At 40.2% G+C, this 16,951-nt stretch overlaps 1 protein-coding gene across 1 annotated transcript in view; it reads right to left on the reverse strand.

Moving 5' to 3' along the window:
* The window catches only part of grik3 (glutamate ionotropic receptor kainate type subunit 3), a 102,536-nt gene that overhangs the window by 16,501 nt on the left and 69,084 nt on the right, over nucleotides 1–16,951 (reverse strand). Inside the window, exons 8-11 of the mRNA XM_061050167.1 lie at nucleotides 15,524–15,631; nucleotides 12,383–12,496; nucleotides 7,844–8,047; nucleotides 2,029–2,252 (exon numbers count right to left, since the gene is read on the reverse strand). Of these exons, the coding sequence (XP_060906150.1) occupies nucleotides 2,029–2,252; nucleotides 7,844–8,047; nucleotides 12,383–12,496; nucleotides 15,524–15,631 (650 nt within the window). The remainder of the gene's footprint in view (nucleotides 1–2,028; nucleotides 2,253–7,843; nucleotides 8,048–12,382; nucleotides 12,497–15,523; nucleotides 15,632–16,951) is intronic.

Below are 16,951 nucleotides of genomic sequence, written 5' to 3' on the forward strand. Positions count from 1 at the left end.
AGCAATTTGTTTAAGTAATGCTACACAGAATGTTAAGCTGTTGTGATAACAGATGCAGAATAATACATGTTTAATGTACTTTTTCAAGCTGTAACATTTCAATCTATTCTGCAATGAATCACGTCATCTTTCTCCTTTTCTTTTGTTTCATCACAAAAAAGTAAAAACAACCCAAGCAGTAGTATCTGCTTAATATCGGAAATGTCATCACAGATACAGCTATAAAACTTTTTTTTTTCCCAGCACATCCTCTTCTGTGACTTTACAAAGTAAAGCATGATGTCAAAAAACATTTTAATGCTCATGGCTATAATATCGAACCAAGGTCATGCACTGTAAGTGCAAATATTGGTGGTTGTTGCTAGGATACTAAATATGTGGGGACTGCTAATTTTGTGTGAGTTTAAGAGAAAAGGGTAACACTCCCACAGCTAGGTGTTTATTCTACCCTCTGAGTCTGCCTTTCCCCTTTCAACAACAGGGCATGGAGCGAGAAAGCCTGAGCCACCCTTGAGAGGCGTGGTTAACCCAGCAGTTATAACATGTGGTATCAGACAGTATCAAGGTTGCAGACTATTTGACAACCTTAATTTGTAGACAAACACAGTTAAAACATTCTTACAATAAATTGCCTGAAAGTGATAGTTTTTTTTATTATTATTATTAGCACTAATAAAGTAAACAGCACTGGGAATAAATAACAATTTCTCTATTGCATCTGTACAGGCCTGGACAAATATCTTTAACCCTTATATACTGGAACGTTCTCCTTTTGTTTCCATGTAAATACCAGCATATACGTGTTTTCAAAACCTACCTTTATGTATTATTTACCATGCATCTCTACAGATTTTGAGTAAAGTGCATTATCAGCTTACATCCTCCTAAATTAAGCCTTTTTTTTTAACAATGAGGTTGAAATACAACAGTAGAATTTTGGGACATATTCTGAAAGGCTCAGAAGCATTTCATTGTTTTGTACATGTTGTTTATCTGAAACTGGTGTCAAAATTGTGCCCTTGGAAGAATAAATATAAGGTGCCTTGAAACATAATCAGAATGTTGCAGCAAAGTGATTTCTGGATAATATTGTTGGTAATGCCTTGGCAAGTCCGTCCAACATTCAAAATGACCTACTTGTGCTGAAGTAGCCCACTTATTGTTCACCACTGTCTGTTTTAAGCTCACATGAGGCACTTTCAGCAACTGCAGCTTTTTCAAGCGATCTCGGCTGGCCTCCAAAAGAAAAAAGAAAAAAACCGATGCGACAATTTAAGATGATTTTGTGCTCATGTAAAGCCACTCCAGAGTGTTATTTGGTCCCTTTAAAACGCATGAGCATAGAGGAGTGCAGCTGTTTGCTCTCAAGCCCCAGTACTGCTTTCAGCGATGGCTTTTTCTAGAACTTCCTCGAGCACCACTTTGCATGAGAAGCAGCAGGAAATACTGACAATAATGCTAACAGGATTTTCAACATATTCATGATGGGGAAAAAAGTGAGATTCTTTTCATTCAATCAATCAGTTAATCTCCATCCATAATCATTTTATGCCAGAAATGTCAGGATTTTTATGCAGATGCAGATGATTACCTATAAATAGCCTCCTCTGATGCAATTTCACATCAGGTGTATGCACTTTTTTCCTCTTGTGACAGCTCAATGTGATAAGGAAGTCATCATTTTCTGCGTCACCAACTACTTGGTTTTGTTCAAAATTAAAGGTGCATCATTTACAGCCACATTTCCAATTCCAAAGACATCTCAGAAACAAGAAAAAGCACATCAGATGGGACTTTTCAACCCCTCTGAGAGTTTTCTTTCTCCTCCTACCACTGCCTGGCAGTTAAGAGCCCATGCCGACATAACTGCCTTGATTACTACCCAGCAGCTAACACAGTATGAGAAACTGGCCGCTGTACTCAGCCTGCAGTGATAACAGAGTAAATTACTATATCTATTGTCGGACCTCATGGAGGAATGTACGAAGAGCTGCAAGGACAAAAATAGTCTGTAACTTGTGGACTTACCTGGCAATGACAAAAAGGACACAGCTAACCCCCAGGTAAGCCAGGAGGATATAGACCCAGATGTCGGGAGTCATGGGATTGAGGAAGGAGAAGAAGCCGCTGTTGGTGGTGTTGGGTTTGCGGTAAATGATGCTGATGCCCATGTTCATGAAGGGCTTGGAGAAGTCGACGACCTTCTCACGCATGTAGGTGATGGTGAATGGAGCCACGGCCAAGTCTGCTCTCTGAGGAGGAAAAAAGAAAACACAGAAATGAAAAATGTTCTGCATTCTAAATTCTATTTTGGCTTTTCTTTTTTTGGAATTATCTGGCAGTGCCTAATTATTAAATTGTTGGTCCAACACTTAGGTTCAGACTGAAACATCTCTGCAAACATGAAAGGAGAAATATGTAACACGTATCATTTCAAATGGGTACTGCAGTCCAAAGAGAGCTGGCCCCCTGCCCCCTCCTGCTCCTTGATGTGCACGCAGGAGCAACACGATCTGCAAAATGAATTTCAATCGACTTAAGTATTCTTTAAAGTCCATGAAATGAAGAATAACTATATCCTGGTTTCAATCCAACATTCATGAGTTAAATGTTCATTCATTTGCTATATATATTTCAATAAAGCATCTTCTGAGTATTTCACATCAACATAACTCTATTTTCTCTTCATGTTAAACCTGTCAAATGTCTGATGACTCATCCTGCACTCGGGCGTTTACTAATTTTTCAACCAACTTAAAAAAAGCTTTGTCGAAAGCTAACGATTCAATCAAATTCACGCTACCGTTAGGTCTCGCCTTTATGTCTTGTGATTGGTTCTATCCTGTTTTAGCTGGAAATGCATCACAACTGGATACTCTCGGTGCACCGTTTCATTGGTTCTTTAAGTGTTGATAAGCAAGCGGCATCCAACTCTGGAGTCAAATGAAAGTCATCGAAAATGTTCTAATCTGTATGTCAGCAATTTCTATCTTTATCATTAGAAAGGGAAAAGATAAGACACCTCAAAGGACATTAATCCTGAGGCTATCATAGTGATAATATTTACAACATGGAGAGTACACAAGCTGAAAAATATAATACATTTTTGAATACAATCGTGAAACTTAATGGCTAAATTATTTTGATATTTTGTGGTTGTTAAGTTTGTATCTGTAGCCTCCATGATGCTGTTAAGGAAAAGTATATACATTGTATTACTTGCAGTTCCATCTGCAGTATGAAGCCATTTATTTTTTGTGTCGCTACAATGATGTATAAGTCTTAGTCACCTATTATATGTGTCTGACTGCATATTCAGAAGGGTTACCATTTACACTGGCGGCCCACACATCTCCTGTGCACCACGGCTGGACAGGAGGTTAATGAAACCAGCTGCTTGGTTCACGCTCGGATACCTCTTTCCCTCCAAGAAACGATGCAACACACAAAGGGAGGCTTTCTTTTCTTCCTACGTACTGGGCGGTGAGAGAGGAGCAGGGCTTGGTTCCACTGCGGTTCATGCTACAACATTTTCACCGAGTTCAATGTTTGTTTGGGAACTTTCTGCAAAGGCGATGGACAAAACCTGAAGAAATGTAGTCTGCTGGGTGCGGCTATACGCGATACCATAATAAATAAATAAATAACATGCGCTTTTTTTGAACGATAAATACTCAGTTTCTAGACCCTGAGGCTATTCTTAACATGAATTTAACTTTCCCTGTGGCTAGGACAGCTCTCCCGCCAGATTCCTGTGATAATAGCAGTAAACAAAGTCAGAAAGAAAGCACAACACACTCCTGCGGACAGCCCCACGGTGGCTAAGTACAGGGTGGCCTCTGAAGAGATGGAAAGATGGGAAAACCAATGCATCCCGCTGTGCGTCTGCTATCTTCCCTAAACTATTCAAATTTGTACATCACATACTGCTCCCTCTGTTCTCGGCTGCCAACTGCAGCTTTGAACCAACCTGCCACTCAGCCGGAAGATCAACCAGCGTGTGATTGCAGACATCCCTACGGTGGGCTAATATACATGCCGCATGTCCTTGTTCTGCTCACTGCTTAGGCAACACAAACTGGGCACGAGCGAGATAACCTGATAGTGCCCCGCTGAGTGCCACATGGCTCAGTGTTATCTGGGTTTTTGCAGATGGCAGGCTTTGTGGTGTTCTCCCTCCAGACCTTCTCACCTGACGACGGCCCGAAGGATGCAGGAAGTTACATCTTATACTATCCATACATTTCCATTTACTGACCATGAAACTGAACATACTGGGCATTATGGAAGTTGGATGTTTCTTAGTGACAATAACTGAGCCATTTTTTAATTCTTAGTTTTTGTATTTTTGTCAAAGAACCGTAAAGGACATTACAACATTTTGCCATCTAAAAAAGCACAGTGATGACATATTTCTTACATATTTTTTAAACAACTACACTCTGTGTATGTTAGCTTTAAAGTATGTTTATGCAATTAAAAGCTTGAAATCCCAAAATGGATACGATGATTGATCTTTTTAGAAACATGTAGAGCAGATAGAAGAGCCGTTTCTTTCTCTGTGTAAACCAGTTTCAATAGCACACTTTGCTTAACTCTGCAGTTGATCAAATATTCATTCATATTTTTGCTAAAGGGAAGATGAGGGAATATAAAAGTGTCTGATTGGCCGCTTGAACGTGCATTTACAAAACCCATGGCGAGGGAATCAGTGCACAGTGTGACACTTCCGCGCACAACAGTACAGATAAGGCTGAACCTTACACAATGAAGTCTGATATCGAATATACAAAGGGCTAATGATGAAGCATATGCAATGCAATCAAGATGTAGTTGCTTTGCATAAGCAGTGCATGCGGAGCATTGTGGCCTGGAACTGTGATTTACTCACAGGGGGACGGGGGACGGGCTCTTACAGACTGGAAAGACACATTTGCTGCTGAGGCAGTTGAACTTTTGCCCTCACAGCTTTGGGTCAGCCTCTCTCGCCAGCAGGTCACCCTGCTGTCTCGGATCAAAATCAAAATCAAAATCACACTTGTCCATCCACTTGCGGTTATGTGATTTCCTCAATTACCAAAAAGAATAGCCCCCCCATTCAGACATATTCTACGTCTGGGCTCAGTACAACCTTCCGGTGTATCTGTCAAAGCACTTATTAATTGCCATGACAGATATAAATGATGTGTTAAGCACGCCATTAACATTTGCATCACAGCGTGATTAAAGTGATCATCTATTGTGACTAAATCAAGTTTAACAAGGCCCCGTTGCATCATTTAGCACCTTCCAAACAATGCCCTTTGGCACTGTGGAGCTTTGTTACTACACAGAGGAAAATAAAGGGCTGTATGTTGCAAGGCAATAAATCGTAGCACTTGGCAACATCGCCGTTTCTCATTCACAAACATCAGTTTCTCATCAACATGAGGAGTTTGCATAATAAAAAGTATGCAAGAAAGGCAAAAGAAATGATCTCACAACGTACATTTCTGTGTCAAAACTGATACTCTGCAGAGATAAATGATGGCATACAGCTGTTAAAAAAGAAATATTATGTTAGGTAAGTGACTAATTAGGTTGCACTTACTGCGCTTATAGTGTGGATGCAAAAGTCTCATATTTCAGCACCATTTTATCAACTACAAGCACATTTGTTTTTCCTGTTTTCTACCACAGTCTATCTAACTCTCTGACCCTTTTTAAGTAAAGGCACTGATCCCCAGGAAACTGTTGCAAACTTTTCCTAAATAGTATTTTGTAGCATATAGAATAGAAATAGGGTGAAAAAACAACAACTGCAGTTCCTTGAGATGGGAAATAATTCAGCTTAAAAGTGTCACCTCAGTGAACAAAGTGCAGCAGTTTGAGGTTTACTCTCAGGAAATTTGTAGCCATATACCGACCTCTCATATCATTCCAGGGTCAGATCTCTTAAGCTTGTCTTAAAGTTTATGTTTCAGGTCTGCTGAATCACGATCAGCTTATCCGTACCCGCAGAAGTAGGGGAAAGCACCAGACCACAAAATAGAGCCGGCTAAAAATCCACAAAGTAAAAGTCATGCGTCCTTGGTCATGCGATAAGGAGCAGTAAAAGCAATAAGTACAGATTCTAATCTGCACTTCTGCAGCTATTTCTAAAAGTATTATACAGCTTAAAGGAACGAGGCTAAAATATAAATATGTACATTCTAAAATGAAAAGCTTTCTTTGAGCGTATTTATCTGCGGATTGAAAATGTGTGTGTGTGTGTGTGTGTGTGTGTGTGTGTGTGTGTTCAGCAGCCTCCATTAATATTCACAGTCAGCTCAGTCTAAAGGTCTCAATCACCAGATGTTACTTCTTCACAAAACACATGTAAACCTTATGTGACAAACCACAACACTCTTTTTTTTTGCTCCTGTTTGGCAGTACGATAATGAGAAAGACTCTCTGTGGCCACCTGCACAAACTCTCCCTTTAAATCAAAGAACCGACGGATACAAAGAGCCATGTGCTGTTAAATGCCGGAGTCATGCATCTCCATTTCGTGCCAGCATTCGCTGCCTTTAGTAATCCATTTGTTCCCCTCAAGGTTATTGTTATTAGCATGGATCTCGCAAAAAGCTTGGATGGAGAAATAAAGTGCTGCAGTGGGAGCCCACCTTTCCCAACCCTTTCAGCACCAAGCCATTGACTCCTGCCATACGATTCCCTGCACTAAATGCCACTTAAGCTATTACAAGTTTTCAGCTGAGTACAGCGCTGACCCGATGGGGCTGAGGACAAAGAGAGAGCACTGACAGGGACACTTATGAAATGCCAGCGGAGAATTGCCACCATCACTTGGATGGGAGGCTGTTTCATGGTCGCTGTGGCTTTGAGTTTGACACAGACAGCTGCGATTGCTCACTATATGCTTCACTAAGATGATTGCCTTTGTTTTCTCCTGCACGCTTGCAGTATCTTCCGTGCAGCATGCTCGTCTAACACCTCTGGCTTATCCAGCTGAGGGAAGTGGTTTGTCTCACTGAATGGCATGGACACACTTGTAACTTTTAGGCAACCTTGGCATAATTGTGTCATAAATGTAACTGACAGCTTCGCAGGCTCATCCCGACTCGTACTCAATCATAACTCTATCACTGCCAACGCAGAGGACATAACCTGCAAGTCAGTTCAATGGCATGCTTTTGGAAGTCTGCCTCGTCATATAAAGCACTTCTTCTGTGGATGAAGCTGCTTAATTGTAGAGAGCCTTAATGAAAAAGACTGATGCGTTTTGAAATACGCCCAATTGCTTTCTTGCTTGGATTTACATGAGAAGATTAAAATCACTCTTCTTTGTAAATGAAATATGCAGCTGCAGCTAGCAAGAAATTAGCTTAGTGTAGCATATATTCTGAGAACAGAGGGGACAGCTACCCTGGCTTTCTTCATAAGTTTTTTTTTTTTTTTTTTTTAATCAATGCATAAGTAATATTTGTCAATTTTATTTTATTTCCATAGAAACTGCTTGCCATACAGTATCTAGCAGTTCCAGTGGTGTCCCTTACTAACATGATTTTCAAGAGTTCATCGTAGGCCACGGGCGTGTCCAGAGGGATGGCCAAAGGTGGCTTTTCACAAGATTGGTCAAAAATCTTAAGCAACTAGATATTTGTTACACTATGATTTCTTTAGGCTGTAAGAAAGCTATAATTCCAAACGACTCCACAGAAGAGATGAAAATCCTACAGGACTTTATGACTGGGGTAAGCTCACCTGACTACATGGAGTGATATTGATCTTCTGTTCTTCAGGAATGCAAATAAGCTTATTTTTCCAAAATGGCAAACTGAGAAACATACAAGGTAAAACTTACATGTTCGATAAGTTCCCTGATCATGCCGTTCCACTGGCCCTTCTCATCCTGGGAGCCGTACTTCCCATCAGGCACCAGGCGGATCTCATACGTGAAGCCCAGGATGTTGGCCAGCTCTTTGAGCAAGTCGATGCAGAATCCTTCGAAGCGGTCGTTCCCAACCAGCGCCTTGTCAGACTTCTTAAGCATGACATATGGCTCCTCCTGCACAGACCCAAAAGAATCAAATGAAAAGCAATGGTGAGGTCAGCTTTTTCAATTTGTTTCAGCCCGTGCATCTAATTGAAGCAAAGTGATCTGAGCTGATGAGTCGCTGTTGCATTTAACAGGCAGTGACAGCAGATTCCAGTTTAGTGTGCGGATACAGGGAGTGTTAAATTATGAGAGAAGGCTGAGGTTTTTCCTACATTGATGTATTAAAGAAAGGAGACGTGAGCTAATTTAGGACTGTAATGTAAGGGAAGGTCTTATAAGATGTAAAGCTTTTGCTATTGTGTACCACAGAAGGAATTTAAATAATATTTAATTTCCTGCAATGTCAAGCTAGCAAAACCCCATACTGCTGCATGTTGACCAATATAGCTGGTGGTGCACAGGTCTGTTGATTTTATGGTCAGGTAGCTGACACCTTTTACTGGCCTGTAATGTCCTGCCTGGCTGCTTATAATTTGGTCTGTATAAAAGCTTGATTAGGAACAGAATGTGGCAGTGAAATGGAACATGCCCACATCGTTTCCTCCATCAATTGACACCAACCTCCAGCGGAGAGCGACAGAGCTGATGCCTGCAGTGACAATGACTAACACAGAATAGCTCATAAATGATTTCCTTTATTAAGTGCCTGTTACCATTCCCCTTCCAGATAGACTCGCAGATCCTGCTGTGTATTTCAAACCATGTTGGTCCATTTATGCAGCGGCTGTAATGCAATTTATTGCCGGCAATAGCCAGATGTATAATTTACAAACTGATCTCGCGAGCACAGTAATTGATTCTCTATTGAAGGTGACCCCTTGCATTTGTCTGTTTTTTTTTCGTCCACTAAGTAAATAGATACGGTCAAAGTGTAGAAAATAGGCAGTCACAGTCGTCTTTATTCCCTCAGGAAATTGTTTTTCATGGTGGGAAAGTGGAGGCGGCGAGGGTGGAAATGGTGAAGAAAAAAAAAAAAAAAAACTGTGTACTGGTCGCATGAGGACATATATACACTGTTTGCATAGGTGAAAGGCCAGTTTAAATCACAGTAAGACCATATAGGGGAGAGATATTCATTAGTTCTCACAAAAAAGTGGATAATGTGGCTTAAAGGTAGAGCAGGGTCGTTCACAAATGGCGGTATGTTGGCGGTTCAATCTCTGACTCCTTCACTCTTCATCGGTGGTGTTCAACCTTTTCTGGTCACAACCCCCAAGAAAAAAAACCTGATGATGCTCCTTATGAAATTTATAAAGCAAAGAAATATTAAAAATTCATAGTTTATGGTCTTACTTAGGGTAAAAATATATAAAGAAGGACAAGGCTTACAGCAGCAACCCATGCAGCCATTGACAATACTATAAACGCCAACAACGGCTATTTCACAGTAGCCACAGTCCTAAGACAAGTCAAGTCACTGGTGTGACGTCCACTTTGCCATTTCGTTTTCGAGTTGGTTTGAATTATGATCACTTTTTAGCACGGCAAGTTTGAAAACGAAAAGCCAAAGACATTTTTGTTTTCATTTGAATTATGTCATACAATATGCATACATAGAGAGTAAAAGTATAATGCAAACTGGATGACTTAATATTCATTTTAAATATAGGTCAAATAATGCACCTATAATCTGAAAATTAAAACCTGTTTCTTTTACTGTTTTTTCATTTTAAAATGAGCTTTTTCATTTGAATTATGATACAAATTTAGTGGGGCATTTTTTGAAAATGATAAAGCAAATGTAATTTTCTTCATTTTAATTTAGTCAAAGAATGTGCATTTTTGAAGTTGAAAACTAAAATTCAAATTTGATAAATTAATCATAATTTTATTTTTGAGTCAAACAATACACTCATATTCAGAAAATTAAAAAGCATTTCTGTTAATGCATTTGAATTTTCAAATTAGCTCTATCATTTGAATTTTGATCACTAATCGCTTCCATAGTGCAGGTCATATGATGTTTTAATCACTTCTGCCATTTTTTTTCTCAACAACCATCTGGAGAAAAATGATCTCTCCTGCGTGTTGGGAGCCTGAGGTTGAGAATCACTGCCCTACATGACAATGTATATTTTGGCAAAGTATTTAATCCCATGTTGCTACTGAGGCATGTGTGAATGTAAGGTATTTCATGACATTGGCATTAGTGCATTGAGGTTGTGCAAGGGTGTTAATGTGGCCAGAGGTATTCAAATTTAAGTCTACCATCTAACATGAATTTACTGGTAGAAAATAGCGTTAAAGATCAACATCTTTAATTTAACTTTAATTGTTTGCAATGTAGAATTGAAGCCACTTGGACATTACAATGCAGGGTGGCCCTTTAAATGAATTCTAAGTTATGAATACTTGATGACAAAGCATTCAGGGAGAAAGTGCTTAGCCACAAACTTTGCTCAAGTTGTCCAATTAACTTGATCAAAAAGTTTGCATGTTAAGGGAAAAAGTCATTACCATCTGTTTCCAGCCTCCCAATTCTTTCTATTCCCCAAGGTTTGGACTCAAATCAAAGTGTTTATTCCAGTTCTCCCCTCGCTGTCGCAGCATGGGCGTGCATAACAGAAACGGGGAGGGAGGTGGGCTTGCACAGAGACATCGCAGGCAATGGAGTGCAAACAATTAATGTAAGTAGGAAAACACATTAAGGGGCGCCTTAATCTCCTCAACAAAGTTATCACGATAAAGCTGTCAGACGTCTCGTTCATGCATCACTGGAATCAGTTTGATGCAATGCCATTACACTAAGAGGGGAGATTGATATTAAAGTTGAAACTCTCTTCTGTGATGGGGAAGTAGGCGGTTTTTATCATCTTAAACTAATGATTCCAAATGAAATTGCAAATGAAGGAACATGTCAGATATAGTCAAACGCACTTTATGGGCGGAAAAAAAATCATCTTAAAAATATTTGGAAACTTGAAAATATTTGAAACACTTGAACAACTCAAGAGAAACTCATCCACATTAACATCACTCAGCAAATAGTGGCACTTTGCAGTGCAGTGGTTCAACATCACACCACTTAAATCCTTGTTCCATTTCTCCCCTTTGAGACAGAATTAACAGAGATGATGCCTGATAGGCATTAATTATGTTCTGCCTTGACCTCACTTGTCATCATTACAGCCTTGGCGTCCAACATAGGCATGATGATAGTGTTTATCTTTGTAGCTTGTGTATCTGCTCTGAAAGACTCCGCAGGGGGACGTCTGTGTCAGCACCGACAAATGCCGACATCCAGTGACAGTGTTAAGTACATGTAACCAGGAATCTACAAATGAATGTGATGTGTGTGTGTGTGGGGGGGGGGGGGGTATTATACAGTACATATCTGTACATGTAATTAATGCATTCAGGGAAACATTTCACTGTCCCTCACTGCTTATTATTCTCCCCCCCCCCCTCCATCATTCCTGCTTTAAAAAATGGTGATGTCACTTCTGTGGCATCTGACACTGATAATTGTCTGTTAGCTAATTCATTGCCTCCTCAGTTGCTTAACCTGTCACGACTCCTGCACAGCATACATGTGCAGTCAATATAAACGGATATTTGAAGCATGAAGGTCCTTGATTTTTACAGTAACTGACAGTATAGGAGGCTTCTGATTTCTAGCTGGTTTTCAAATGTTATACTTTTATCCAGGTGCTCCTAATTTGACTTCACAAATATTGGTGAAAAAGTTTACATTGTTGAAGGGAAAATTTCCCCAAATGCAATGAGGAGAGAACCACTAACTTGACACTACTATAGCCCAAGTGACTTCACACATTGGGCAAGCTTTTTTTTCTTGTTAAAACAATAATAGTTATTGTATCCCTAACAGCCTTCTCTTTTTCCTCCGTCACTATGTCTGTGCACTTCCTGTATGCCAGAAAATTCACATGATTCCTATGTGACCACAAGCCACTAAGTTCCATTTAAAGCCAGTGTTGCTATAGTAGACCCATTCACACCATTACAAAATGTTGGGGAGTCCAATGCTGGACGGGCTAGCTATGTCCAGTTACAGTTGCTGAGCGATGTGATCTCTGGGTTTAGTGAACAGTCAGTCATAACACAGAACTTTACCTAACAGGATGTCTATGATATTTTAGAGCTTTGTTTAGAAACTGGAAATATCTTGTGTACATCACAGGGATGAGAAATACAAACACTTCCTCAATGCTGCATTTTATTGTTATTAATTTGGCTGACATTTTTGTCTCTACTCTAAAATGAGTATCACTGCTAGAGCGCTCAATAAACAAGAGTGAAGCTTGAACTTGGGTGTATCATATAAAGAAGAAAACAGAGGCCAGAAGGTGAGGACATCTTCACACCAGGCTACAAGTGACCTACCAGGATGGTGGTGACGACCAGGGAGCGGTTAGCCAGGGAATCTGTGATGTTCATGCCTTTTCGCTTCGGCGCCTCTGTGATGTTAAGACCTCCGGATGCACTCCACTTCCCGACCTGAGCAAGATATAAAAAAGAAAAGTGTGTTGCTGAGTGTTCTGCGTCTGTTGGTGGGCTGTGACCCCCCACACATTCCCCACACCGACCAGTCTCCCACATTAGTGCCAGGTTGAACACATCTCCGGCAGCATTAGAAGATGGGATGAGTCACCTTTATACCAGCAGGCAGGGTTGTTTTTTTTGGAAGACAAGATGGTAGCTGAGTTGATGTGTGGAAAGAAATCAAATATGACAGATGACTGAAATCATTTGATATATGTTAAATGTTTAAACAATAGACATAGTCCTATGTAAGGTTTTCAAAATGTTCAAAGCTTCAGCACTTTTTGAAAAATCTCAGCAATTTTAATGATCATAGTATCAAAGTATTGTAGCTTTAAAAAAAACCTCATGATCGTCAGTCATATTTTCAACCAAAAGCCGCGAGCAAAAGAGAGAGCACTATCTAATAGGTCTGTGCATCTTCACTTGACTCACGATTCGATTCGATTATGACTCTCCTGTCGATATCACGATGCCTCACGATGGATTGCATCCTCAATTTTCTACTGCACATGGCTACTTTTTCATCAAAAACAGCAAACACTCAGATTTGAACTTTTTTTCTTCTTTTGGAAAGTTCATTTAGAAATCAATGTCAACGTTAATGTCTTTATATTGTAAACCAAAATGATTTCATTATATAGGTCCAGCTGCGGATGGAAGATCTACAGTCAACGTCCGTACCCAATCCTCGATGATCAGTGCATCAATGCAGAATCGTCCACATCGGCATCGCCATGCAGGTGTAGACACTATAAGTCGGGTCTACAGTAGATAGAAATTTGGTAGCCAACCTTTGTCAACGTATCTGTGCAGTTTAGGCAGTGTGCAGGAGTGTGGGGGTCACAGCACACCAACAGACACAGAACACTCTGCTTGCATTGTTTTGGTCACAAAAACATTAAATTATCCACTATTGGGCACCTAGCACTTGTATTTTTGTTGCTGTGGTATCAAAAAAGGTATCTATATCGACTGATTTACACTAGCATCTTACTGAAGTTTTAAAAATATGGTATGGTAACAACAGATGAGAAGATGTCTGATCCTCATATAGAAAAACTGTTTACAAAAGACGTAAACCTCCTGTATCACTTTCAATCGTCTTTAAACTCAATATGACAACAGATGGAAGAGAAAGTTGAAAGAAAGAAAAGCTTCAGTTTAACTCCTTAGCGTCAGAAAATACAAAAAAAAATTGTCTTTTTTTTCATAATGCTCATGAAAAATAGGTATATGGGGTTAAACTACAGAGCTAAAAATAAACACAACGTTATGAAAGTATTGCAAGCAAGTTGCATTTAATTTCCCTGACGATACAGGTTTGTCAGTTGGATTTCATTGTTTAAGTCATTTTTCTCCGCAGTCTCAGCGAGATCAGCCAAGAGATTTGAACAAATAAAAGGAGTTATGCATGCGAGGAGCCTTCAGGCGAAAAAAGCTCTGCATATTGTACAGACACACTCTGGAACATATCATTAGCACAAATAGTCCTGTGGCTGTCGGTAACAATCTCTGTTCGCAAGTCAGGCCCTCCGCTAAATCCTCCTCCCATCCCTCCTGCCTTCTCTATTACAGCCGACACACACATTTTAATATTCACAGGGGTTTCTGCTTGATGTGGATCTATTCAGAGACAGACACGACCCCCCTCTAAACACACACACACACATACACACAAAAAGCATGAAAACTTCTGTAAATGTCCTCCCTGCCTGATTCCGAGACAGGCATATGCTCTCATTTGAAAAGCACATTAGTAACAGCTTGTCACACAACCAAAGAGAACTCCAGGAGAGGGATTTAAAAATATCTGCGAATGCTTTCGGCTTTGCAAGATTCTGTTTAATTGGACCCAATTACAATTAGCTCAATTCATTAAACATGATTAGCACAAGACTTCAACCAAAAGTTACTTACTCATGCAGCCTCACGGAGAGCATGGCGTGCATTTCAGACTCCTGAACATGCCGCCATTGACTGAAAGTGTCACCCCGAGAAACCTGTTATACCGTGATTCCAGAACGAGCTCAAACTTCGGCTAATATTCAATTACAATGGATTAGCGCAAAAAAAAGTCCACATCTTAACCAGCTCAAGCAGTTAAAGCCGATTCCACGGATATACAAGAAAAGGGAGAGAGGAAAAAAAAGGGAATCCAGCAATCCGCGGCACGCTGAAGGATCAACGTTTACATGCTCGAGTGTAGGATTTGTCGGCGTCACAATGAGAGGAAGCTAATATGTCTTCAAATACTTTTGCAATAGGCTGCACTTCATCTTAATTGACCGCATGAAAGACAAGATGCCAGTGGGGGGAAAAAAAGAAGAAGAGACAAAGCAGCAGTGTTGCAAGCTCCATTGGTGAACAGAGGGGTTACAGCTGGAAAGCGCCTGCTATTATATAGTGTTGAGCCTTTAGGGAGTACTTGAGGAAGTCATAATGGGACTTATCCCTATTTGATGTATTCATAATGTATGAAAGCCCTCTAGTAGAGGAAAGCTGTTATAGTCCAGAGGGGGCTTTGCCTTCCAGTATAATAAAATAAGTTCTTCATTACCAACCTTTTAGCCCCCCCCCCCCCCTTCTTTTTTTTTTTCGAAAACATGTTTATACAGCTCATTACCACCAAACAGCATTTTGGGCATCACCTCAAATTATCATTAGGAGAGGCTGCAATTAACACCCTAATGTGTACCCTAATCCAATTTGCTTTATGATCCACTAACTTATGCTTATGTTGAAACAGCCAATTTGCTTCCTTGTTAGGAGGTAAATGATACTGTCAAGTTTGCACTATCAGCTGCGCATCGAGTGGGGGTGGGGTGGGGTCTCAAAACGTATTTAATGAAATCAATACAGCATTCAAATTATTTTCAAGGTTCAGTCATCACAGAGTATCTGCTTCAATGATGCACTGCAAAACTGCTTTTATTATTACATCTAAACAAAGAAAGCAATGAAAGCGAAGACAAACGTTACCTTTTCAAGTCCTTCCTCTTTCAGACTTATGATGTCCAGGTCGAAGTCTGTGCGCAGGCCGGTCGTCTTGTTGAATGACAGTCTCCCCGTCAAGCCATCCCAGTGAGACTGGAAGAAAACACATCTGCATATTTACATTATTCGAACACAATTATTAATTAAGTTTAACATTAGAAACCTTTTCTGGTGAACTAGAACACTGCGTCAGTACAAATCATGCTATGGAAATGATCTTCTTGATTATGTTAATGTCTGGGCTGTAGTTACCATTTCATCATAGTGTTAAGTTAACCCAAAATTTGGTGACACTAATTGGCCTTTACCTATGTAATGTGTGTAACAAAATATGTGGTAGACATTACAAGAAGACAGAAATAACAAGCAAATACACATAAAAGAGCAATAGCTGCATACGCACAACAAAAACCACACCCTTAATAATTCAGAATAAAAGCGTAACCATCCCCCCCATACACACACGAGGCAGCATTTCCTTTTTGAAATTGCATTTTACATCTCAATGCCTCCAATGCATTTGCCCCCCCTTCCTGACTGTGGAGTTAATTAACAACCATCTCCTTTTGTTTAATTCCCCATATTCCCCATGAGGGGGGGACAACACAAACTGCCCCTTCTAATGATTCCCTGATCCCCGCCACGTCCTCTACAGGCCTGTTTATGAGCAAACACAAAGCAGTTTTTGACACGCCCGTGTTCTCATACTTTCACTAATGTAGGTAGCTGCTTAATTTGCACTTTTTTTTTTTTTTTTCCTGTATCTGATTGAAACCGGTGTTTAATGAAGTATTTGTACTATATGGCATGATCAGCTATTTTGGGAGGAATGTTTTTCTTAGATACCATGCCAAGATATGTTTTTATCTTATTTATTGACTCTTCTGTCTGGTGTGAGTCGTAAGTCAGCCGTCAGTCACAATAAGATGAAGGCACTTATTCTATAATAAGTCCTGTTACAATGGCGTAATCAATCCCTGTGTGTCATTTTGCAGCACCTAGCTGATATGTAAAATCCAGACTGTGACAACCTCTCAGGCTGTAGTTTGCATCTGTCTCCCCTGAAGCTTGCCAGCGGAGATCGGAGCTTCAAGGAGAAATTTGTGGCGCTCTCCTTTTCCAAACCCCCTCACACCTCATTCCATCTGGCCCATCGCCACCGAGGTGGGTGGCATGTTCAAACAGCTTTAATTCAGAGAGTGACATGAACGCCTGAGCCACATCACATCCAGAGGGCCAATTCGACCTTCAGAACATATCAGACGCCTGTCTTGAAGAGAGTGTAAATCAGGCCTGAGTAAGTGTTTGTATAACAGAACACCGCAGTATGTGTGTGTAAGGACAATGTAATAAGATTTCAGTGGCTTTAGTCAAGATTCAAATGGGACAACTTGTTAGATTGCTGACGCTGCT

This window comes from Labrus mixtus, chromosome 11 (assembly GCF_963584025.1).
Source record: "Labrus mixtus chromosome 11, fLabMix1.1, whole genome shotgun sequence".
Taxonomy (NCBI): domain Eukaryota; kingdom Metazoa; phylum Chordata; class Actinopteri; order Labriformes; family Labridae; genus Labrus; species Labrus mixtus.